The 24,240-nt window shown below is 40.5% G+C and overlaps 1 protein-coding gene across 4 annotated transcripts in view; it reads right to left on the bottom strand.

Moving 5' to 3' along the window:
• LOC109430912 (sodium/potassium-transporting ATPase subunit beta-1-interacting protein) overlaps positions 1 to 24,240 on the bottom strand; it is a 371,063-nt gene that overhangs the window by 17,548 nt on the left and 329,275 nt on the right. Inside the window, exon 6 of one of the 4 annotated variants that reach the window (XM_062852659.1) lies at positions 2,721 to 2,775. The exons of 2 other annotated variants lie outside the window; for them this stretch is intronic. In XM_062852659.1, the coding sequence (XP_062708643.1) occupies positions 2,721 to 2,775 (55 nt within the window). Of the gene's footprint in view, positions 1 to 610; positions 2,776 to 24,240 lie in introns of those variants that run through there. One more of the 4 variants, XM_062852656.1, reaches the window with a different exon arrangement.

Here is a 24,240-nt window from a genome sequence, read left to right as displayed (position 1 = left end):
CGAGTACTCGGAAAACACTTATTAAGTGAAACTGACTTCAGAAACCTGAATCTTCAGGACGTTCTGTTGTTCTTAACCCGCTGTGGTAAAGAGTTATAGGCTCTCTTTACGCTTTATGCGTTATCATAGTGCCCTTCTCAGGGCACTGTTTGAACCCATTGTGGTACGCTTATGCGTTATTACAGTGTCCTTTTAAGGACGCTATGTGAACCCATTGTGGTACGCTTTTGCGTGTATGACGATCCTATTCCCTTACCTGTCCTTTCTCCTATCTTCTTTTTCTTTTCTTCTCCGTCAGGTAAATGATGAATAGGCTCGTGTTGGCACAAATTTTACAAATAAAGGGAAACCTAGGAGCCGACCTACTGATACCTGATGCTTAAAGTATTAATGGAAACAAACCGCAATGAAAGAATGAGCAATGATAATAACGAATTTCTGAATTGCGTACATTATTTATTGCCCACTTAATGTTAAAATAGAACCATTGCAAGGTGAATGAGAATCACTAGAGATCCTAATGCATATAGAAGACAGAAGTGTACCTGAGATGTTCCGACACCTTTGGTTTGGACAAATCCAAAATATGCAACTCGTTTTTTTTTCTTTCGATAACATTTTGGTTCAAATAGTCTAAATTTGCCACCATGTTTGCCACTATACCACTATTGCTACTAGGTATCTACTACCACTAAAGGAGCGTGATTTACAACGAAAAAGTGCTCACATAAGAATTGTTGCCCAAATAGCCGCACGTCATCCAGGTCTTTAAGAGACGAATGAATTTGAAATTTAAAGCCTCTATAATAAACACAAAAAAAAATCCAGGTCTTTTTAATTTCCATGGGATGAACTGTGTATAAACAAATCAAAGTTCCAATCTTGTAAGTATTTGAAAAAAAAAATCTGAACATTAGTTCTATTGTTATAATTTATTTAAATTTATTTTCTTATAGATGTTTTTCTTAAGTTTTCATATTGTAAAACCCGTCTTGAATTTCAAACTTTTCGTATGAAATAAAAAAAAAAATCAAATTGGTTTTACGCTCGCCTATTGTATAGTCTAGACCTAGCTGAGCCTCCAAAACCGCGTAACAAATTTTACGATTAATCTTTTATGTCCAATCACCCCACCCATTTCAACTCTGTGGGAGAGCCGTTCACTCGTCGTCGTAGACGCACCGGCGCCTGTCACTATTTCATCGTATCATCTAGATTCCAGTCAGAACACAGACCGACTATTGAGAGGGAGAGGCAATGCGTTTAGTCTTAAACGTAAAAAAGAAAACGAAAAAAAAAAACGTCGTCAGGCTTTGGGGTGGAACTATCCCTAATTGCCGGGATGTTCCATAATCACATAGTCCGGATAGGCTCCGTTATTGCTACAGAACGAGCGCGGCCGCTGCTGCTGGTACTGTCCCCGGGCGCCTCCTCCGTGGTGATGGTGGTGGTGCCGTCGGGAGCGGTGCGATAACCGGTCCTGGGATTTGGCCCGATGCATCGCCATCACAGGATAACCGCCACCAACAGCCGAAACCGATGGAGGCGGGGGCGGAGGCAGAGGATAATTGTTATTTTCGTGCCCTGGGTAGCCCGGTGGACCGCCCGCGCCCGCGAAATCGCGGATTTGATCGCAGTGCTTGGGGCTCATGACGCGCGGGCCATTGTTATTGATTAGGTTAGCGTTGTTCCGCCGCGCTATCCGGTTCAGGTTGGGAGACCGCGTTACATACTGGTATGACGACGGCATTCGATAGCTTTCACTGCTACTGCCCTCGAAATGCTGCTGTTGATGGAAGTTCATCTGGGGCAGTGGTGGCACTGGTGGTGGTGTTGGGTATTGTACTTGCTGCTGGGGTTTAATTGCTATCCGATGTTGGTAAGCACTACTGCTCAAATCAGGTCGAGTCCCGTGGGGAAAATTTCGGTCAAAAGCTATCGCCATGCCGCCGTTGTTCTCGTTCATTGGCGTTGTTGTGCTGCTGCTATTGGTGGCCCCACCGATGCTATTGTTGGTCGATGAAACCGAGGGATGCCGTTTTAGTGGCGTTGAAAGAGCCAGTTGCTGTGTGGAACCGGTAATCAGATGGCTGCTGTCGTCATCGTCTTCAGTTCGCGAATCACAATCGCCGTCGCGATAGTATCGACTGGAGACGTTGTTGAAGGGATTGCTGATTCCAAAGTTGTTCCGACACGAGGAGCTCTTCGGAATGAAGAAAGTGTCGTCCTCGTTTGGAATCACATGGTCATCTGGCTGTTGTTGAGTAACATCAGTGAACCGAATGCTAACACTACTACTGTTTTTCCGCAGCTGACCATTGCGGGCTTTGCTAAAACTAGAGTTTCGACTGATCGGGTGTGCAAGTGGCTGTTGATGAAGTGGCACGTGTTGTTCATGGGTCTGCCCACCGCCGCCGAGTGCTGATGGAGGTCTTCCATTCCCATTCCCATTGCAATTGGTGAACGTCGATGACGGTGAAGATGAAGACGACAGTAGGGTGTTAGTGTTTGAGGATGAGTTGTTACCGTGACCGTTAAACGACTTGAGCACAACACCGAGCTTAGCGCTAGTGTTACTGAGGCATTGGGAGCTATTGCTGTTGTTATGATTATTGTGGGCGATGGCAACCAAGGGCGCCACGGCTTTCGCAGCGTTAGCCTGTTTCTGCTGTGTCGAGTTGGCGCTATTCGTGGTTGGTAAACTAGTATAGCTCACGTACATCGGATGCACCGCCGTGTGCTGGGGACTTTTTGCATCGCCACCCATAAAGTCGACTGCGGGAAGAAAGAGAAATTATGCCACACATGAGTCCCTGTGGAGGGCTGAGAGTTGATTCTTCAAAAAACCGATCGACGTGATTTTATCCTGTCTCAACCAAAGTCGGGAAAGCTTTTATGTGTGGATGAAAAGTGTGGCATGCTGATAAGATTCAAACGAATATAGAACAAATAAAAAGCTCAAATGAAGGTTGAAATACTGGAACACAAGTCTAATTCAAACTTTCATTATAATATGAAAATCATTTGACAAATGGAAGCGTATAATACAACAATAAGAATGGAATAGGGTGTTCTGTGCTTTTAATTCTATCATAAATCAAAACTTTTGTCATAAATATATATGAGAAAGATATTTATATAACATACTCAGGGTATGCGATATCACATATTTCACATTCTGAGTATGTTCCTAAATCAAGGATAAGAAGATAGGTTTTCGACAAAGATTTTCGTAAGTGTGGATCTAGGATGGGTCCAAAAATCATTTTTGCTCCACACCGCTTCAATTTGTTATTACATTCTGTACCTCTTCCCAATTTATTTAGGGTAAATATAGAACGAAGCCACACCTTGAATTTTCGAAAGCACAAATCTGAGGTACCAAGTATCGCAATAAGCTGAAAAGTTGATCGATTGATCACCACCAGCGGATCATCAATCGATCAACTTTTCAGCTCGGTGCGATGTTTGGTTCCACAGATTTGTGATTTCGAAAATTCAGGTTGTGGCTTCGTTCTATAATCACCTTAAGGATAAACGTCTTGAAATCTCGCATCAACAGTGCATCAGATTTTTAAACGCACAAATCTCAAGAAGCAAGCTCCAAACAATAGTGCATTTTATTATTCTGTTTTTGCTCACTTGTAGTAAGTTTAAAATAAGTAGATCAAGTGCACTGGTTTTGTTTACGAAGAGATTTGTGTCCTCAAAATCGTGAGTAGGTGCCAAAGTCGGCCATTGTGGCATCCATTTTGGGATTCTAACAAGTCTGTCCTTAAGGGGTTAAATACCTTGCGGGGTCAAAAATCGAACTTTTTTTTTATTGCATAATCTGAAAGTAGATTAGCTAGACAATACTGCCGTTGTCAGCACTGTTGTCCCATGTTCCAAAACAGCAAACTGAGAAAAACGTGTTTTATGTTCCAGCTTTGTTTCCTTCTCTACGGATAAGTGAGATGAAAAAAAAACAAAGTGGATTTTTTAGGATCATTGTAGTATGAACAAAAAATTTTATAAACATTCAATTTACTTAAACTTTTTAAACAAAAACTCTGGTGGAAATGTAAGGCCGATTAACTATAGCAATTGCTCCCCTCCTCCCAGTGCGGGCGATCCCATCGCTTGGACCTATCGTCGTCGTGCCTGTGGCAAAACAGAGCACAATGGTAAGCACTTAAAGTCACCCCTCGTTGCTCCATCCTCTCCACTGACTCTTTGATTAGATTTAATTTGGTATATAAGCAGTTTTTTCCCTTACTTTTCCTGTAGCGTTAATTTTGTCCCTTGTTTTTTTTTATTATTTCGCCCCCGTGATAAGTGTTAGTTTAAGATTTTTGAATGCCCCGTGGTGGTAGTTAGCTGCCACAATGGGCGATGATGATGATGGCGGGGGTACGTCGTACCGCATCAACGAAGCTTTGCTATAGGCATCGGATTGCTCGAGCCAACAAGGCGATATAAATGCTAACCCCTTTGTCTCCCTTCACCCTGGTGCTTCTCCAATGGACACCAACAGTAAATCTGTTTCGACATCCCCCGCCTCAAGGCCTACCCTCCCGACTTTGGCGGGCCATATGTTGTTTTATTCCGACCCAAAGGCAAACGTTTGAACACTGTGCAAATCAGCAAGGATCTGACTAAGCGGTTTTCTTCCGTTGTCTCCATTGACATGGTCGGTACAGCTAAGATCCGAGTGACAGTAGGCGACCGAGAACAGGCTAATGAGATTGTGGCCTGTGAGTTATTTACGCTTGAGTACTACGTGTACCTTCCAAGCCACCAGATTGAGATCTCGGGGAAGGTCGCCGAAGGATCTTTGACCTACGAAACGATCATGCAAGGCTGTGGTCATTTCCATAACCCTTCTCTACCTCCTTTCTAGATACTGGATTGCCGGCAACTGCATTCGGTCTCCCAGGAGGGCGAGAAGAAGGTTTACACACCATCGGATGAATTTTGTGTGACCGACCTTCTCCGGCTCAGCATTACCAGATCTGCTGGCGATTGGAAAACTTCGGCTACCTGTGAGGCTGTATGTACCGAAGGTAATGAATTGCATCAACTGCAAGCAGCTGGGCCACACCGCCCAGCACTGCAGCAATAAATCTCGCTGTGCAACATGCGGGGAGAGACATGTGGACGGTGGGTGTAAAACGCAGCCCAAGTGTGTTTACTGTGGCAGTGACCGTCCCCATGATCTCAATGTTTGCCCAAAGTACATGCAGCGTAAACAACATCAAAAACGCTCGTTGCAGCAGCATTCAAGGCGAAGCTACGCCGAGATGCTGAAGAAAGCTGCTCCGGTCGTTGAATCGCGCAACATCTACTCGTCTTTGCCTCTCGATGCTCAGGGCTCTGACTCAGAAGCTGGGGCGGGGTTCCCTTTGTTTTTAAGGGTGAAACGAGGAAGCGGATGAGGCTCCAGAGACCCACTAAAACACCTCGGAATCTGCCTAGCATTGACCAGCAACCCACCATGACCAATTCTAGGAGTGTTAAGTAAGGCACTAAACGTTCACCTCCTGGGTTCAAAATCCAGGACGAACGAGACTTTCCTTCACTCCCAGGAACATCCAGAATCCCAGATGTCCCATTTTTTCGAATTCTCCGCAAGAAAGACAGCATTCGGAGAATCATGAGCAACCTCTTGGTGCTCCGATGTTTACACTTTCTGGCATCGTAGACTCCTCTCCTCTTCTTGGCGTAACGTCCTCACTGGGACAAAGCCTGCTTCTCAGTTTAGTGTTCTATGAGCACTTCCACAGTTATTAACTGAGAGCTTCCTCTGCCAATGACCATTTTGCATGTGTATATCGTGTGGCAGGCACGAAGATACTCTATGCCCAAGGAAGTCAAGGAAATTTCCTTTACGTCATCGTAGACATCATTCTGAATTTCTTCAATGCTTCCGACTCAGTGAAGAACATTGTCAAAGGGCTTCTTCCTTGTGTGACCCCGCTTTTGAAGCAGATGGCTTCTAAAATGCCCCTCCTTGCGACATCATATCTTTTGATGGATAATTTAGTCACCGAGGTCGAAGATGTGATTTCTGTTCTACACTGGAACTGTCGTAGTATTATGCCGAAATCAAGATTGCGACCATTCATTTGCAAAGATTTACATTCATTTGCTATTATCTCAGTTCAGAAGCATGCTATCGAAAAACAATGTATGGATGAATTTAACCTTGTAGTTTAATCTGAAAGTTTGCCGAATAACATTGAGGTCGCAAACGTATACCAAAGTCGTGAGCGAGCTGTGATGGCAACTCTCCACGCGGTGAATGTAAATTTCATTCACGCTGTGGAAAGTTGCCTTCACAGCTCGCTCATGACTTTGGTATACGTTTGCGACCTCAATGTTATTCGGCAAACTTTCAGATTAAACTACAAGGTTGAATTCATCCATACATTCTTTTCCGATAGCATGCTTCTGAACTGAGATAATAGCAAATGAATGTAAATCTTTGCAAATGAATGGTTGCAACCTTGGCCGAAATTAAACGCTTTCAAATTTTTAGTTAATAATTTACAATGCGATGTTCTTGCGTTATCCGAAACATGGCTGACACCCGATGTAACCTTAGCTTTTTCCGATTTTAACATCATTCGCCTTGATCGGTCTGACTCTTACGGAGGGGTGCTTTTAGGGATAAAAAAACAGCACTCATTTTACAGAGTCGATTTTCCTCCGATGTCAGGCATTGAAGCCGTCGCATATGAAGTGACTATCCGAGGTAAAAGCCTCAGTGTTGCCTCTATATATCTTCCTCCGAGAACTGCGATATCTCGCAGGGATCTCGTTCACATCTGCTCACATATGCCTGAGCCACGGCTGCTCATGGGAGATTTCAACTCCCATGGTACAGGCTGGGGGGAACTGTACGATGACAGTCGTTCAACGTTGATACTCTGCGACGATTTTAAGATGACAATTTTAAATACCGGAGAAGTTGCGCGAGTGGCACCTCCAGCTAAAGATGGCAGCCCTAGAGACAGCCGATTAGACCTCTCAATCTGTTCGAGCTCACTATCGCTGGAGTGCACATGGAGGGTTATCCAGGATCCCCATGGTAGTGATCACCTGCCAATCGTTTTTTCTATTCCCAATGGATCACATCAATCTCCATCTATCGACATCGCCTACGATCTCACCAAGCACATTGACTGGGAGAAGTACGCAGAAGCAATTATAGACGGTGAGCAATCGGTAGATGTTCTTCCACCGCAGGAAGAGTATCGGTTTCTATCAGAACTGATCATCATCAGTAGCGCGCTTCAGGCACAACGTCGACCAGTGCCAGGTCGGTCGGCTCGCAGAAAACCTCCCAATCCGTGGTGGGATAGTAAGTGTACAGAGGTCTATCGCGAGAAATCCGCCGCGTTCAAAGCGTTTCGGAAACGCGGTTCGGTCGATAACTTTAAACGGTACGCTTCCCTTGAAAGTAAGTTCAAGAACTTGGTCAAGGCGAAGAAAAGCGATTACTGGCGTCGGTTCGTCGAGGGTTTGTCGGGCGAGACATCGATGAGAACACTTTGGAACGTCGGGAGAAGAATGCGTAACGCGTCGTCGGTTAATGAAGATCGAGAAAGCTCTCCTCGGTGGATTCTTAAGTTCGCAAACAAAGTTTGTCCAGATTCCGTACCCGTAGAGCGAATAGTTTGTGACGTTTCCGAGGATAGGGATGATATGGATAGGCCGTTTTCGATGGTTGAATTCTCACTTGCACTTATTTCATGTAACAACTCTGCTCCAAGAATGGATCGAATTAAGTTCAGCTTGCTTAAAAACCTCCCCGACGTCGCTAAGAGGCGCTTCAATCAGTTCCTGGATAACAACATCATTCCGGATGATTGGAGGCAAGTGATAGTGATACCTATTCAAAAACCCGGAAAACCCGCGTCGGATCATAATTCGTACCGTCCTATCGCGATGTTGTTTTGTCTACGGAAGTTGTTAGAGAAGATGATTCTCTTTCGACTGGACAAATGGGTTGATTCGAATGGCATGTTGTCAGATACACAATTTGGTTTCCGCAGAGGCAAAGGGACGAACGACTGTCTTGCGTTGCTCACTTCAGAAATTCAGCTTGCCTTTGCTCAAAAACAGCAAATGGGCTCAGTGTTTTTGGATATTAAGGGGGCTTTTGATTCAGTTTGTGTCGATGTTCTTTCCGACAAACTACACGAAAGTGGCCTTTCATTATTTTTGAACAACTTTTGTACAATTTGCTGTTTGAGAAGCAGATGAGTTTTGCTCATGGCGACTTTACAGTTTCACGAATTAGCTACATGGGTCTCCCCCCCAGGGTTCATGTCCAAGCCCCCTTCTTTACAATTTTTATGTTAGAGACATAGATGATTGTCTCATGGAAAATTGCACGTTAAGACAGCTTGCGGATGACGTGTTGTTCCTATAACGGGATCAATAGCAGTCGATCTGCAAGGACCACTACAGGATACTTTGGACAATTTGTCTACTTGGGCTCTCAAGCTGGGTATCGAATTCTCTCCGGAGAAAACTGAGATGGTTGTCTTTTCTAAAAAAAAACACAAATTGCGGTGGTGTCATTCAATATGTCCCAAGGTGAATAATTTTCCTTGGTTTAAAAATGTATCTGGGAGTAGAAATTTCATTTGCACATTTTCAAGATTGATTTCCAATCACTATACATATTTGTAATAGTCATTTGTATCGCATCAATATAAATGATACAAATTTATGTGAATGTGGCATATCCTATGAAGACATTGATCACATTATAATTAATTGTTCTCGGTTTATTGTACCGAGGAAAATATTGTTTGAGAACATTATTGCAGCAGGTTTTCCGATTCCTGTATCTATACGGGATATTTTGGGCTCAAAAAATGAAACCATATTTAAACTTTTATTCAAATTTATAAATGAGATTGCATATTTCGTTTGATACTGTTTCCCTTTTTTTTTGGTATACTTTATTTTCAGCCTTGAAGATTCGTTTTTGGTGAATCCCTGACCCCTACCCTCTCCACCACAAGGATTTCTGGATTTCCGAAGATTCGTTTCACGATGTGGCATGCTGTCCTCCTTCAAGATTGTGGCTCTGCTATGGCTACTGCCGTGTGAGCCTTTAATTTTAAGTTATTATTGTAATGTTATTTGAAAAGATAAAGAGGTTTTGCGCCTCTTTGAGAAAGATTTCGTTTTTGGTATGTTGAAATCTGAGACGTTGAAATCACTCAAAGGGGTTTTTCCCTCTTTCAAAATTTAAAGTTAAAATAAACAATAACAACAACAATAAAAAACACAAACCGGCTAAGTTTCCGCTCTATTTGATGGGCAAGACAATCACTCATAGCATGTCTTCTCAATATCTCGGCGTCTGGTTCGACTCCAAATGCACCTGGGGGAAGCACATTGTGTATCTGATACAAAAATGCCAAAAGCGAATCCAATTTATGCGAACTGTTACCGGAACATGGTGGTGAGCGCACCAGGAAGATCTGATCAGGCTGTACCAAACAACCATTCTATCGGTTTTAGAATACGGTAGCTTGTGTTTTCAATCCGCGGCGAAAACACACTTGCTGAAGATTGAACGGGTTCAGTATTGTTGCCTTCGGATCGCGTTAGGTTGCATGAACACGACTCACACAATGAGTTTAGAGGGACTTGCTGCAGTACAGCCTCTGACAGTCCATCTCCGGCTAACATCAATCATGACAACTTCTCAGACTTCGACAGTTCCTCTGTGGATTTTGATCTCTCTATGAAGGATGAGATCACCGGTATAAGAACTGTATCGGAAATTAACTATAAACGTTCACAATTGCCTGAAAAATAATCTGTTTGAAAAAAAACATAACTTTATTTTTGGAGATACTATATAAATCTCTTAAATGAAGAATGGCAGTTCTGATTTTCAAAAAAATAATCATTTCACTTGGATTTTTATCTCAAACATTGCACATATGTTTTTGAAATTTTGGACACCTCCTAAAAATTTAAAATTGCGAAAACTGTGGGAAAATATTCAATTTTTTCTCTTATTTTTGCGCAAATACATTCTTTTCCAGAATGCTCATGATATAGGAAAATTATTTTTATCAAGAAAAATTCCCTCCGCAGTTTAGGGCAATTCTTAAAAATGAAAAAAAGCTATTTTTCGAGGAACTCTTTTTTATGCGTCTTCAAAGAACGATTACGCAAACAAAAAATACATTAAGTTTAAAATTTGCATTTTTTTCGATTGGGTATGTATTTAAATCTATTGAAGAGGTAGTTTTACCAGAGAATGGAATTTTATAACCTCTGAAGATATTTAAAACAGAGCGTCAAAGTGAAGAAGGTGTTTTTTGGGATAGGCCATTTTCTAAATGTTGGGGGTTTTTCTATCCAAAATAAGAATTTTAAAAGTCGGTATTGAGCGATATGTTATGTGTACATAACTGCTAGTAATAATCATTATTTTCCAGATTTTTCCCCGTACAATTTTTTTTCGCTACAAATGATTGAAACTTAAAAAAAAAATAAAAAATACAGTTTGTACAGATAGTTATATTTTGTGGGATATATTAATAGAACCATATTTTCAATAATATTAAACATTTTCCAAATTTCTTCAAGCTGTTCTAAACTGAACTATATTGTGAAGATTTCATAGAAGAACCGGAATAAAAAGACCAACCGTGCTTCGAGATAGAGAATTTTGAATGTTTATAGTTAATTTCCGATACAGTCCTTACCAGAATCTTTTCGTTCCGCAATAAGTTCGGGCATGTTAGCGGGGACAGACAATTTTTCACAGATGGTTGAAAAACCGATGATTCAACTGGATTCGGTGTCTACAACGAATTTCATAGCGCCACCTTCATGCGTCAAAAGTTCTGTTCTCTATACGTTGCGGAGCTAGCGGCTATATATTACAGCTTAGAGTACAATACCATCCACCTGAGCACTACTTCATGCTTACCGACAGTCTACGGCTCTCTGGAGGCTGTTCGGTCAATGAAATTGATGAAGCATTCACCGTACTTCCTGAATGGAATACGCCAAGTCTTGAGTGCTTTGTCCAAACGCTCATACACCATGCATCATCATAGCTTGGGTCCCTTCACATTGCTCGATTCCGGGCAACGAGAAAGCGGCCTCTCTGATGTAGGTAGGCACAAGCGAAGGCGGTACATATGATGGTCAAATCGCTTTCGATCTGGCAACACAAATGGAGAAATGGGTAGACGGTTGCACAGGTGTCAAAGAAGCCATGGTTTAAAGGCTTGGATTTAGGCCGCCATTGCATTTGTGTAATTTGTCGGCTGATGTCCAACCGCTATTTGTTTAACGCACAACCTTCCGTATTGGGCTCTCGGAAAGAAATCTCTGTGTCTGTGGCGTGGCGTACCAGGATATCGAATAAACCGTATGGGGTTGCGATGAATATCGTGAGGCCAAATCTGAGCTGCATGAAATTCTCCGGGTCCGAGAAAAACAACAGAAACCCGTTAGAGAAGTTTCGGCAGGCCTTGATTCGGAATACATGAATCTAATTTATCAGTTTTTGAAACGTGTTGATCTCAGAAGTTTGATGTAGTACGTTACTTGTTTTCGTTGTCCGCCATTTGGTTTTGTTGTTCGCCCTGTCTGTCATCGTCCCCTTCTGTTTGTCCTCTTCTTGTCGTTGTCTACCGATTAAATACTCTTTTTGGTTCCATTACAGATCAGGACATTTTGTCCCAAACATTTTTGTTTAAGCAGATTTTTCGGAAACGTTTTTTTTGGCATATAAATTATTATAGTCGTTGAAAGTATTGGAAAAGAAAAGGGTTAAAATCGCTCAATATAATGTCTTTGAAATTTATGAGATTTGTGGAGTAGGTACATTCTTTACATGAAACTATGATGTTTGTTTTCAAGCGATTGATTCAAATTTTTGTAAACATAATTTTTAAACATTTTCCACCTTGTTTTCCACACTATTTCCCTTCTTTGTTGAGAACAGAATATCATGCCGATCGGTACGCTAGACAATTGGGTATTATTCAAATGGGGTAGAGGGTTGATGTATTTCCACCATTCCTAGCCATCGAGGGGAAAACATTCCTCCACACATCTGAGAGGTTGTATACAATTGTGGTCGGGCTGTTTCAGTGAGGTGCGTGCGGCTGTGATTGAAAGGCGAGCTAATGCAATAATCAAACATAAATGGCACGAATTCACGTGGCAACGGTCCTATGGTGCACAACGCTTTTTTTTTTGCGAACACAGTTTGTGGTTGAACCAATCCCAAAATCAAGACGTGGTGGTATGTTTCGGATGAAGAGCCTAAACACTTAAAAAAAGCGGAAAAAAGCTGAATCCGATAGCATGATTGCGCCGGAGTTGATGGAAGGTGTAAGGGAGAGTTGTTGAGGTAGCTGTACAAATCAATAAACTGGTGGAGCGAATTTCGGTGAAATCTTGCTAATCAAGTTGAGCACTTTTGGTGGAAAGGTATAGTGATATGTGTGCCGCGGATGATGAAATGTGGAGCATAACCTAAAGTAGCGCCGATTTAGAAAAGATTGGGAAGATTGTGCATTAGCAAATTATTTATAATTTAGTGTCCATAATTTTCGCTTTATGAAAACTATTTATTTTTGATCTTCCTGTAATGTAAATATTATTTGATTCATGATTTTAGAAAATCGTTTGCAATGGAGAAATTCAAAACATCAATCACATTTGCGATATCGATGCGCTCGACGTTTGATTGCACCGAGTGCTTACCTTGAAAGCAAAAGTAGTACGTATGTACATGGATGGAATGAAGTACGACATGTGTTTACGAATACTTATTCCACACTACAGCATCATCGATCTCTGCTTGCTAATTTCCAGTTTCAAGAGCGTGATGGAGTAAGGTAGGTTTATACACGACACACGTTCCTCGACGCGAACGGCGACGGCAATCAACGATGATGAGATGAGAGATGACATTGACTTCCGGTGCACAAGGTCGTTTTTCGCACCCAAGATCTTGATACCGTGCGTACGTAGACTGCAGTTTAATATCGTTTGAGCGTGACTGACTTCATCGGAGGGTTCGTCCAATGAAGGCATTCTTAAGACGTTGCTACATACTTACGACGATGATGATGATGCTAGCGAGTAAGGGGCCATAAAGCAAGTAAAGTCGATGATGCGTTTAATATGTGTGCTGCCGTCATTATCTATTTATGAACTCATTTAATGCGTTTTGATACAGGCTATCCTTCATCGGATCAGATGCTGGAGAGTCGTTCGAAGAGGACGCGTTCTTTGTGTTCGTTCTGTTACACATTATTCTATTAGGTACGGTCGCCACTTCCAGACATCGGCCTACCCTTTGAAACGAACCTTTCCATAATGGTGTGATTCAGAGCCATTTTGCAGTGTAAATTATTCACTTGCTGTGAACGATCCAAACAGTAAGTATCCTTTAAGAGGTGTTTCTTCCGGGCTCGGTTGTGTGTTACCGGCTGAGGGCCAATACTGGTAATTGGTTTTCATATGGCTTTTACTTTTGAACGACTTCAAAGCTAAGAAAATTGATACTTATGGAAACGTCCGTACAGAAATTCTAATGCAATGCCGTATACTCGCACAGTCAGTAGGCTGTCACTTCGTAATGGTTTAGCTTTTACGTGATACGATTGGGAAAAGTTGACCCTCTTCAGATTATGGAAGCACATACCGCACATAACCTGTCAGAAACAGGCGTGTGGATAAGGTTTCATGATAAATCTTTTGTGAGAGGTGAACTTCAAGCAATACCTGTTGTTTAGTTGACTTATACGTATAGTTCGTCCTGTGCGTATGCAGGATTAGGCATCAAACACAAATTACGCAACATTGTACATAGAGGAAGGTGTAGTAGGGCGAAATTTGTTTACGCTGGAATTAAAATCTCTGAAATAAATGAAAAACTTCATGGTTTTCAGAAATTTTACATTAAAAATAAGATGAGGTCGTAATTGGAAAACGAAAAGGAGCGTAACGTAGTATACTGATTTTTATATAAAATGGCCAACTTTGTGATTCTGTAACCTGAGACTGTAACTATAGTTTACTGTGATGAATTGAGTTCAAATTTTGAAATGGAACTGCAAGTATGCTGAATTTAGCTCAAACTCTCTTCATGAGTTCCTCCAAGAATTATCCGAAAAGTTCCATCGGGAAATCTTTCAAAAGTTTTAATGGCTTCGTTGCAGGGATTCCTTGTTTCTCTGGTAATCCAAGTAACCAGAAGTTCGGATAATAGCCCCAAGTAACCAAAAGTTCCACTCCCCATGATGAAATGCACTTTCAAGTTCCGCGAAGTTCAGATAAAGTTCCGAATGGAACTTTCTGGCTGCTTAAGAGGCTAACAATAAGCCTTGCTGGAACTTCGCACACAAGTTCAGGCAAGGCTTATTGTTAGCCTCTTAAGCAGCTTAAGATACTACTAATACTTAAGATACTAATCGGAATTTTGTCGGAACTTTTAAGTTCATTGAAGTTCATTTCAGTAACTTGTTGGGCTAGAGTTTTTTTTCATTTTAGAAAAAAAAAAAACACTTTATGTGAATATTTTCATGGACATTACAATTGAATTTACTAAATTAATTATTGAAACAAACAGGAAATGAAAAAAAAATGTGACGCCCATCGGATTCGAACCGGACGCCGTTGCATGACTTGACCAATGCTTTGTCGACACCTAGATTTGTAAACTTGTGCAGTAGCACAGTTAACTTGATCATAACAAGTATCTACAATAGCATAGCGGTACGGCAGCAGGTTATCACGCTGGAGGATCCGGTTCGAATCTTTTCCAGGAGTGTATCATATACAGTAAGGTTGGTCATGTTTCACGCAATATAAGTAATTTACACACGCTGTGGTGAATCCGGAAAGACCATTTCTGTTTTTACACTCATTTTGAGAAAGTTTCATCAGAAGCTGCTTAGAAGGCTAACAAGCTTCCTTGTGTGAACTTTCAGGTTCCGAAATTACTTAAAAACGAAGCTGCTTAGAAGGCTAACAAGAATCCTCCAACAAGCTGCTTAGCTTATAAAGAACCCTCTTATCCGAACTTCTGGTTACTTGGAAGAATCCCTGGAGGTCTTATTGTAAGGATTCTTGATGGAATCCCTGAAGACACTGCAGGAATCCTGGAATTTTTTTAAGGCAACTTCTCGGAGAAATTCTAAGATAAATTTCTCAGAAGGAAGGAGATAAAACTCGGAAGGAAATCACTGGTGATATTCCTGACGGAATCCTATGGCAAGTCCTGAAACATTCTTTGGAGTAAATCCTTGAGGTATTTCCGGGGGATTTTTTGTTGGATGAGTTCCCGAGGAACACCCACGAAACATCCTTGGAAAAGCTCCTAGACCTAGAGGAATCTAGAGGAAATCAGTGGATTACTTCTTCAAGGATTTCTTGGAGAGAAAAACATCTCAGGAAATGAACCTGAAAGAACCGCAGGATGAACTTCTGAAGGAGTTCCTTCGGTATTCGTGAAGGAATTCATAGATGAATTCTTGAACAAATCCGTGGATGAACTCCTAGAAGATTTGTGCAAGAATCCCTTGATTAGTTATTGGAGAATTTTCGAGCTGCTGTATGCATCTCTCTAAAATTATCTTGAAGAATTCCAATACAAATCGTTGGAGGCATTCCTCTAGAAATCTTTGAAGTTATTAAAAAAATCTTCTGGAGAAATTCTTGGATAAATTCCTAGAAAAGATGAAATTTTTGAAAAAAAAAACGAGAGGAATTACTGAAGGAATCTCTAGTGGAATTCCTGAAGCCATTTCTTGAAGAATTTCCGAAGCAATCCCTGAAAGAAATCCTGAAGGAATACCTGAAGGAAGCTCTGGAGGAATTCATGTAAGAATTTCTGAAAGGGACCCTGGGAAGGGAACTCCTTGAGGAATTCTTGGAGCAACCCAGGAAAAATTCCTGGAGAAATAGTTGTATAAATTCCGGGAGGAATTACTGTGGGAATTTCTAAAGAAATCACTGAAGGACTTCCTGGAAAAACTCCTGGATCAATTCCTGAAGGAATTTCTGTAGGGATTTCTGAAGGAATTCTTGGAGGAATTCCTGGAGTGGTCCCTGAAAGAATTCCTGGATTAAACTTCAGAGGAATGCCAAAGAAATTCCTGGAGGAATCTCTGGAGGAACTGCTCGAGCAACTCCTGCGGAAACTCCCGATCCCTGGAGGAATCTCTGAAGAAATCCTTGGAGGAATCCCTGGAGGAATTCCTGGAGGAATACCTGGATGAATTCTGGGAGAAATTCTTGGGGATTTTTTGAAGGAAATTCCTGGATGATTTCGTGTAAAATTTCCTAGAGAAATTGCTGTTGAAATTTCTGGAAGAATTCCTTTAGGAATTTCTGGATTAATTTCTGAAGGAATTGCAGAAAGAATTCCTGGAGAAATTCGCGGAGGAATTTCTGGGCAAATTGATAGAGGAATTTCTGGGAAAATTCCTGAAGGAATTCTCGAAGGAATTTTTTGAGGAGTGTCAAGAAGAAATCCTGGAACGCTTGAAGGAATTCCTAGAGGAATATCAAGAGGAATATGTGGAGCAATCCCTGTAGCAATCTTTATAGGATTCCCTACAGGAATGCCTGGAGAAACCTCTTAAGGAATGCCTAGATGAATTCCTGGAGACATGACTGTATAAATTCGAGGATTTTTTTAAAGGAATTCCTGGAGAAATCCCTAGAGGACTCCGTAGAGGTAAACCTGGAGGAATTCTTTGAGGATTTTTTTAAAGAATCACTGGACCCTTGAGGAATGCCTGTACGAATTCCTATAGGAATTTCTAATGGAACTCATGAAGGAATCTCTATAGGAATTCCTGGAGGAGTCCCTTGAAGAACTTCTGGATGAATCGCTGGAGGAATTTCTGGACGAATCTCTTGGAGAATTCTTGAAGGAATGCCTGAAGGAATCCCATGAAGAATTTCTGCAAAAATCCCCTGAGGAATTCCTGAGGGAATCCTAGGAGGAGTTTTTGAAGAAATCCCACACGGAAGTACTGCAGTAATCCCCGAAAGAATTCTTGGAGAAATCCTGAAGGAATCCTAAGAAGACTTCGTCCAGGAACTCCCAGTAGTAGTTCCTAAAGGAATTCCTGGAGAAATTCCTGGAGAAACCTCAGGAGGAATTCCTGGAGAAACCCCAGGAGGAATCTCGGAAACAATCCCAAAAGGAATTCCTCAGGGAATCCCCAAACAATTCCTAGATGAAGTCCTGGATTAACTACCGGATGAGCTCCTGCAAGAACTCCAGGAAGAATTCCTGGAGGAATCCTTGGAGAAATTTTCAAAATAAACCCTGGAATTGTTCCTGAAAGAATCACAGAAAAAAATCTTGCAGAAATACCTGGAGGAATTCCTGAAGAAACCTCATGAGAAATCCATGAAGCAATTTCATGAGGAATTCCTTAGGAAATCTCAGGAGAGCTTTCTTAACGAACTCTTGGAAGAGTTTCTGTAGGAATCCCTTACGGTAGTTATCTCTGGACAAATTATTGAAGAAATCTTTGCATGGACTTTTCAAAGGTTTTTGGAACAAAAAGTTAATTTCTTGAGAGATTTTTTTTATCAGAGTTCCAGATAATCTAGAGTTCACTCGAATTAAAAGAAAAGATATGGCTACGCCCATGCCTGAATTTCCTATAGGATTGCTCATGAAATTCTTTGTAGGATTTTTTTTCGGAAATTTTTCCAGGAGAACTTAGTTTTTTTTTTTCATTTGAATTCTCAGAGGAGTTCTTTTAGGAATCTTTACGGGGATTTTTTTTGGGAGTAGTTCGACGACTTCGTCAGAGACTCCTCCAGAAATCCCTCCAAGGTTTTGTCAACATCGATTCTTCCGAGATTATTTGCAGGGAATTTTAATGGAACTTTTCTAGGGGTTTTCCGGGTATTTTCTGATTTGTTATTGTGAAATTCTGCCTGTTATTCTCAGGGAATTCTTCTAGGAGCTCTTTCGGCATTTCTTCGTCAATAATTTTGGAAATCATTTTAACATTTGTTTCGGCTATAACTTACGGGTTACCGGAATTCTTCGGCCAATATGAAATACACTTTAACAATTTCCTGTCCGTTTTTGGCCCATGCCCCCATGAGAGAATAGGATAGGAGTTCCCAGAAAAAAAGTAGAATAATTCCCGGAGAAACTCCTCTCGTGAAGACTCCTGAAGCAATTTTCGGAGAAACTCCTGTAGAAATTCGTGGAGGAATACCTGGAGTCATTTGCGGAAACCTCTTGAATGAATTGCAGGAGGAACTTCTGGAGGAATTATCAGAGGAATTCTCGGGAGAATTCCTGGAGAAACTAACGAAGGAATTCGCGTAAAAATTCCAACAGAAAATCTTAGAAAACATATTACGGAAATTCTTGAAGGTATCCCTGAAAAAAAAAACCCGCCGAAATCACTGGAAGAACTCCCGGAGCAATTACTCGAGGAATTCTTAGAGAAACTCTTGTTTCGTCCAGTGGTGAATTACGTCCCATTTTGTATTTAATACTACCCCGGACAAGACGAAGCAAATCCCTGAAAAACTCTTGGTGGAATTTCTGGGAAAATTCCTGTAGGATTTCCCGAAGGAACTTCCAAAGCAACACGTGTCAAAATTTTCAGGAAACTCTTAGAGGAACTCCTGGAGCAATCTCCCGAGCAACTCCTGAAAGAATTTTCGGAGGGAAACTTCTGGAGAAATTCCCGAAGGAAGTGCTGGGCGAATTTGCATGTAGGAAAGGACAGAAATGAAAGAAGAATTTTCGGAGCAACTACTGGAGGAGTTGGTAGAATTTGCGGAGGAACTTCGGGAAGAATTACCGGAGGAACTCCTGGTGGCATTGCCGGAGCAAATCCTGCAGGAATTCACGGAGGAACTACTGCAACAATTTCCGGAAGAACTCTGGGAGCAGTTCCCGGAGGAACACCTGAAAAAATTCCCCGAGGAACTACTTGTGAAAATCTCAGGGCAATTAACCCCTAGAGCAATTTCCGGAGGAACTCCCAGAGCAATTCACGGAGGAACTCCCGGAGCAATTCTCGAAGGAACTCCTTGAGAAATTCATGGAGGAACTCTTGGATCAATTCCCCGGGGAATTCGTGAAGCAATTCTCGGAGGAACTCCTGGAGAAATTCCCAGAGGAACTATTTGCGGAAATCTCGAAGCAACTCCTACAACTATTTCCGGAGGAACTCCCGGAACAATTCACGGAGGAACTCATTGAGAAATTCTTGGAGGAACTCTTGGATCAATTCCCAGAGGAGCTCGTGAAGCAATTCTCGGAGGAACTCTTGGAGTAATTCCCGGAGGAACTACTGTTTATTTGTTTATTCTGAAGGAATTCCCGGAGAAACTAGGTAAAAGCACCAGACTTCGCCACTGCTCTAGTCTTCGCCTTCTCCATACAAATCTCATTTTTTATGTACATATGAAGTGGCGAAGATTAGAGCGGAGTTTTAGGGGGGCGAAGTCTAGTGCTTTTACCCTACTTGATTAAATTTTGGAGGAGCCATGGGAGAAATTCTCGGAGGAATTCCTAGAGCAGTTCTAGAAGACACCCTCGGAGTAACTCCTGGACAAATTTCCGAAGCAACACTCGGAGTGACTACTGGAGGAATTCTCTAAGGAAATCTAAGAAGAATTGCTAGACGGCTTCCCGAAGAAGGAACACCGGAGTAATTCCCGGAGCAACTCCTGAAACAATTTCCGGAGGAACTCGTGGACCAATTTTCGGAGGAACTGCTGGAGCAACTCACGGAGGAACTGCAGGACTTCTTGAAGAAACTCTCAAAGTAACTCCTGGAGGCATTCTCGGAGGAAATCCAAGAAGGATTGATGGAAGAATTCCCGTCCTGGAGTGATTCCTAGAGAAACTCGTAGAACAATTTCCGTAGAAACTCCAGGTGCAGTTTCCGAAGCAATTCCCGGAGGAACTCCTGGAGAAATTCCCGAAGGAACTCCAGGAATAATCCACACGTGAACTCCTGGAGGAATTCCCAGATGAATTCCTAGTAGGGAATTCCTGAATGAACTTCTGGGGCAATTTCCGAAAAGAGCTTCTGGGGGAACTCCCGAAGGAATTATCGATGGAACTCCTAGAAGAAGAACCCCCGAAAAACTTTTAGATAAATACCAAGAAGAACTCCTGGAGGATGTTTAGAAAAAAACCGGAAGACCTTCCGGAGGAACTCTATGTATAACTTCCAGAGAAATTTTCAGTAAAATTCCTAGAGAAATTGCCGTTGAAAATCTTGGAGGTATTTGCTACGAAGCTTCTGGATGAATTCCCAGTGAAACATTTGGAAGAATTCTCGGCGAAATACTTGGAGGATTTCACAATGGTATTCCTTATTGAACTACCAGTGGAGTAATCTTTAGGAACTCCCACATCTTCACGAATAAAACTTATTTCAGAGGACTAATTCTTCTGGTAGACGGCCGGCACTTCTCGGATTTCATTGCATTCATGTGAGGCCCTTCAGAGGACCAAACATCAACTCTATCGATAACTATCTCATTGTCAGTAAAATTCGAGCATGGTAATCAACCGTGGCGAACTCAAGAAGTCAGTGAATGTGGCAGATGAGTTCCGCCTGAAGCAGGGTGAGCGAATAGCAGTGTGGGAATTTATCCACGGAGCAGTGAGCACAACAACAGGGAAAGTGATGATAGGTATTGCTGAAAGATGATCAGAAACGATTTGTTTGGCGAGGAGTGCGAGTAGGTGATTGCTAGACCTCAGCGGCGTAGCTAGGGATTTGGAGGCCCGGTGCGGAACCAAATTTTGTGGGCCCCATGAAAATTACACATATACAATTTTATAATGATAAATCTATTCTTCTAACTTTTGTAATCAGCATTAGAGTGATGCTGGCAGTGGTGGCCAACTGACTGACGGAAGGTCAAAAATTATTTTCTGTACTCCTTCATGAATTTCTTCGGGGATTTCTGCAAAGATACATCCCGGAGTTCCATCAATGAGCGTAAGATTTGTTTTCAAAAAAATATGTCAAAATTTTTTTAACAATTTATTTAGGAATTGCATCAAGTAATCCTTTAGGAATTCCTTCAAAGATTGCCTTACCGTATTCTTTGAAAAAATCTTTCTTGAATAATATTTTGTCTCCAAGAATCTTCCAAGTGCTTTATACAAGAGTGTCAATCAATATTTCTTTAAACACTCTTTTAGGTATTCTTACAGTGTTGTCTCCGAGGATGTTTTCAAAAGTACTTCAGAGTACATACTTCAAAAGATTGTTGCAAAACCTTCATCGCGTGTTTCTCGATATTTGTTCAGAAAGTCCATCAGGGATTCTATTAATAATATCTCTGAGGATTCATCTATAATATCAAATATTTATGAAATTCTAAAAATAATCACTACAAAAAAATCTCCAATGTTTTTTTAATCAGATATTTTTACAAAAAATAACATTGGAACTCCATCAGAGGAAGAAAAGTCCTTCTAGAAGAAAAGTCCTTTCTTCAAACATTCCTCCATAGTTTCTTTCAGGAGGTCCTCCAACTATCCCTTAAATGATTTTTCCACGAAAGTGAAGCATTTCTCCATTGATTTATCCAAGAATTTATCTTGACATTTTCTTAAACTTTTATTACTCATCTTGGCGTTCCTTTGAAGATTTCTTGAGAATTTCTTACAAGGACTCCTTTAGAAATTCCTCCAAGGATTCTTTTAAGAACTACAGCAACGCTTTTTTTTTCGAAAAATGTTTGCAGGGTTTCTTCAAGGAGTTTCTCTATAGTTTTATTAAGAGATTCGTCCTAGAAATCATCCAAAAAATTTCAAAAGAATCCATGGATAATAATTTAAAAAAAAAAATCCTTCAAGGATCCCTACACAAGTTCCTCTAAAAAAAAATCTTAGAGGAACTTGTGTAGGAAATCTTTCTGGATTTCGACGAATTCTTTAATATCCATCAACTCTAGGAGTTTCTTCAAGGATTCCTTCAGGAATTTTTGCTAGCATTCCTCTAAGAACTCTAAGACTTTTGATCAGACTCCTATGAAATTCTTTCAAAAAACCTTTTCAAAAACCATTCTAAGTTGCCATCCAGCATCTCAGTTAACGTTGAACAATTCGTCATTGAAATCATCGTCATCATCAAACATTTGAAAGCATTTTTTTCGTTCAGAACAAAAGTCTACACAATGAAAATATATTCACTGTACTCCACATGAGGAATAGAATGCAGTGAATATATTTTCATGATCAATGCTTTGATTTACAGCGAGAAAACTGCTTTTTATTTTCCGAAAAATGATGACAAATGCTTGAGCCTTAAGCCTTTCTCCAGGATTCCTGGTAGGGTCAACTAGCCTTAGTAATCTTACAATCCCAAATTCATCCTATTTGAAAACAAATAGATTACCGCACCGATTGATTACGTAATTTTTGTCATCATTCGTGCCCACTTTTAACAAAAATTAAAAAAAGCGCTGTATTTCTTTGTTTTCAGTGGGATGAAAATATGAGCGTACATGCTTAAATAGTAAGGGAACAGATACCTGATATGATAAGATAAATTCAAATAATTTATTCAGGAGTTTCTCCAAGGATTCCTAATAAGACTGTTTTGCAACTTTTTCGAGGATTTTTAAAGAATTTCTAGAAGCATCTTTTAAGTGATTATTCACGTTTAAGATTTCATGAGGCTGCCCATCGAGAATTCTTCAGGAATCGCTTCAAAAATTCCTACGGAATTTTTTCCATTGATTTTTCAAAAATTTCTTCAAAAAAATCTTTTGGAATTTCTTTGAAGATCTTGTTAGGAACCTCTGTGAAGGTTTCATCAATCGAATAAAGCATTAATTTGTTTGATTTATTCAATAATTTCTCCAAGAGCTCTACAGAGGTTTACTTTTGGACTATTTTCCAGGGATTCCTTTAGGAATTCTACTTAGGATTCATTCAAAAATCTAAAGAATTTCCTTCAAAGAGGCCTTTAGAAATTCCTCCCAAACTTCCTTCAGAAGTTCTTCCAAAGATTCCTTTATTCATTTATCCAATAAATTATTTTGCGATTTCTCTAAAGATTCCACTGATTCAAATAAAAAAAATGTAAGAATTCTTTCAAGAATTCTTACAGAAATTTTCCCAAGAATAGTGCCAAAAATTCTACTGGTATTCCTTCAAACATATTTTGTGCTTTTTTTAGGAAATTGTTTGTGTCTTTGAGATTTTCTTCGGCCGTTCCATTTTAAATGCTTGTTTTTTTTTTTTTTAATTCGCAAGAGTGTATCTCATAGAATCTCAAAAGTATCAATGGACGGAACTCCGCAAAGAACTATCAAATGAATCTTCCAGAGGAATTACCATAGGAATTTTCTGAGAAATCAACGCTTTTTCTGTGACTGAAAGCCGAAAAAACACTAAGTTAACGGAGAAATTTTCAAAAATTGCCGCCTCAATTTAAGAATTACCTAAGGAATTTTCAAAGTACCTGCCAAATGAATTTCGAAAGGAACTCTTGTAAGAATTACAAAAGTAATTGTCAGGTATATTAGTAAAAGGACTGCCGGTGAAACTTCCAAAGAAATTGCTGAAGGGAATCTAGCAGGGTCTGCCTGAAAAAATTCTAAAGCTATTGCACAAAGAATTAAGGAAAGTAATGCCGTAGATATTTTCAAACATAAAAACCTAAATCAATTTCGGATATTTTTGCCTAGAAATTTACGAACGAGCTTCCGAATCAAATTTCAAAGGAATTTCTGAAATAGTTTTTGTCCAAGAAAAACCAAAAAAATCTTATAGAAACTTTAGGATCAAACCCAATAAAAATGACGAAAAGGATTTCCAAAGGCTTTATCAAAAAAAACTCCGCCAAAGGTAATATGAAAGATTTCCATGGAGTAGCTCACAGGAAATTCGCCGAATGCATTTCCAAAGTAAGTTATTCTCAAAGTAATCACCAGAGGCTTTTCCAAACGAATTGTCAAAAAAAAAAACCAACGAGAAGTTTTAAATGGAATATCCAAAGAAATTTCCGTAGAAAAAACATTGTGAAGAAGTTCGCAAAGCCATTGCTGAAGTATTGCCGAGAGTTGATCAAAGAAGTTTCCAAAGGAATTTCCTAACAATTTCTCAAAAGAACTGCCGAAGGAATTTTCGATGAAACTTGTAACAGAGTTCTTGAAAAATTATTGATATTTTTTTTCCAAAGCAATTGCGAAGGCAATAGCCGAGACAATTTTTAAAAG

This window comes from Aedes albopictus, chromosome 2, assembly GCF_035046485.1.
Source record: "Aedes albopictus strain Foshan chromosome 2, AalbF5, whole genome shotgun sequence".
Taxonomy (NCBI): domain Eukaryota; kingdom Metazoa; phylum Arthropoda; class Insecta; order Diptera; family Culicidae; genus Aedes; species Aedes albopictus.
The sequence above is the reverse complement of the archived record's forward strand: the minus strand, read 5'-3'. Positions and strand labels throughout refer to the sequence as shown.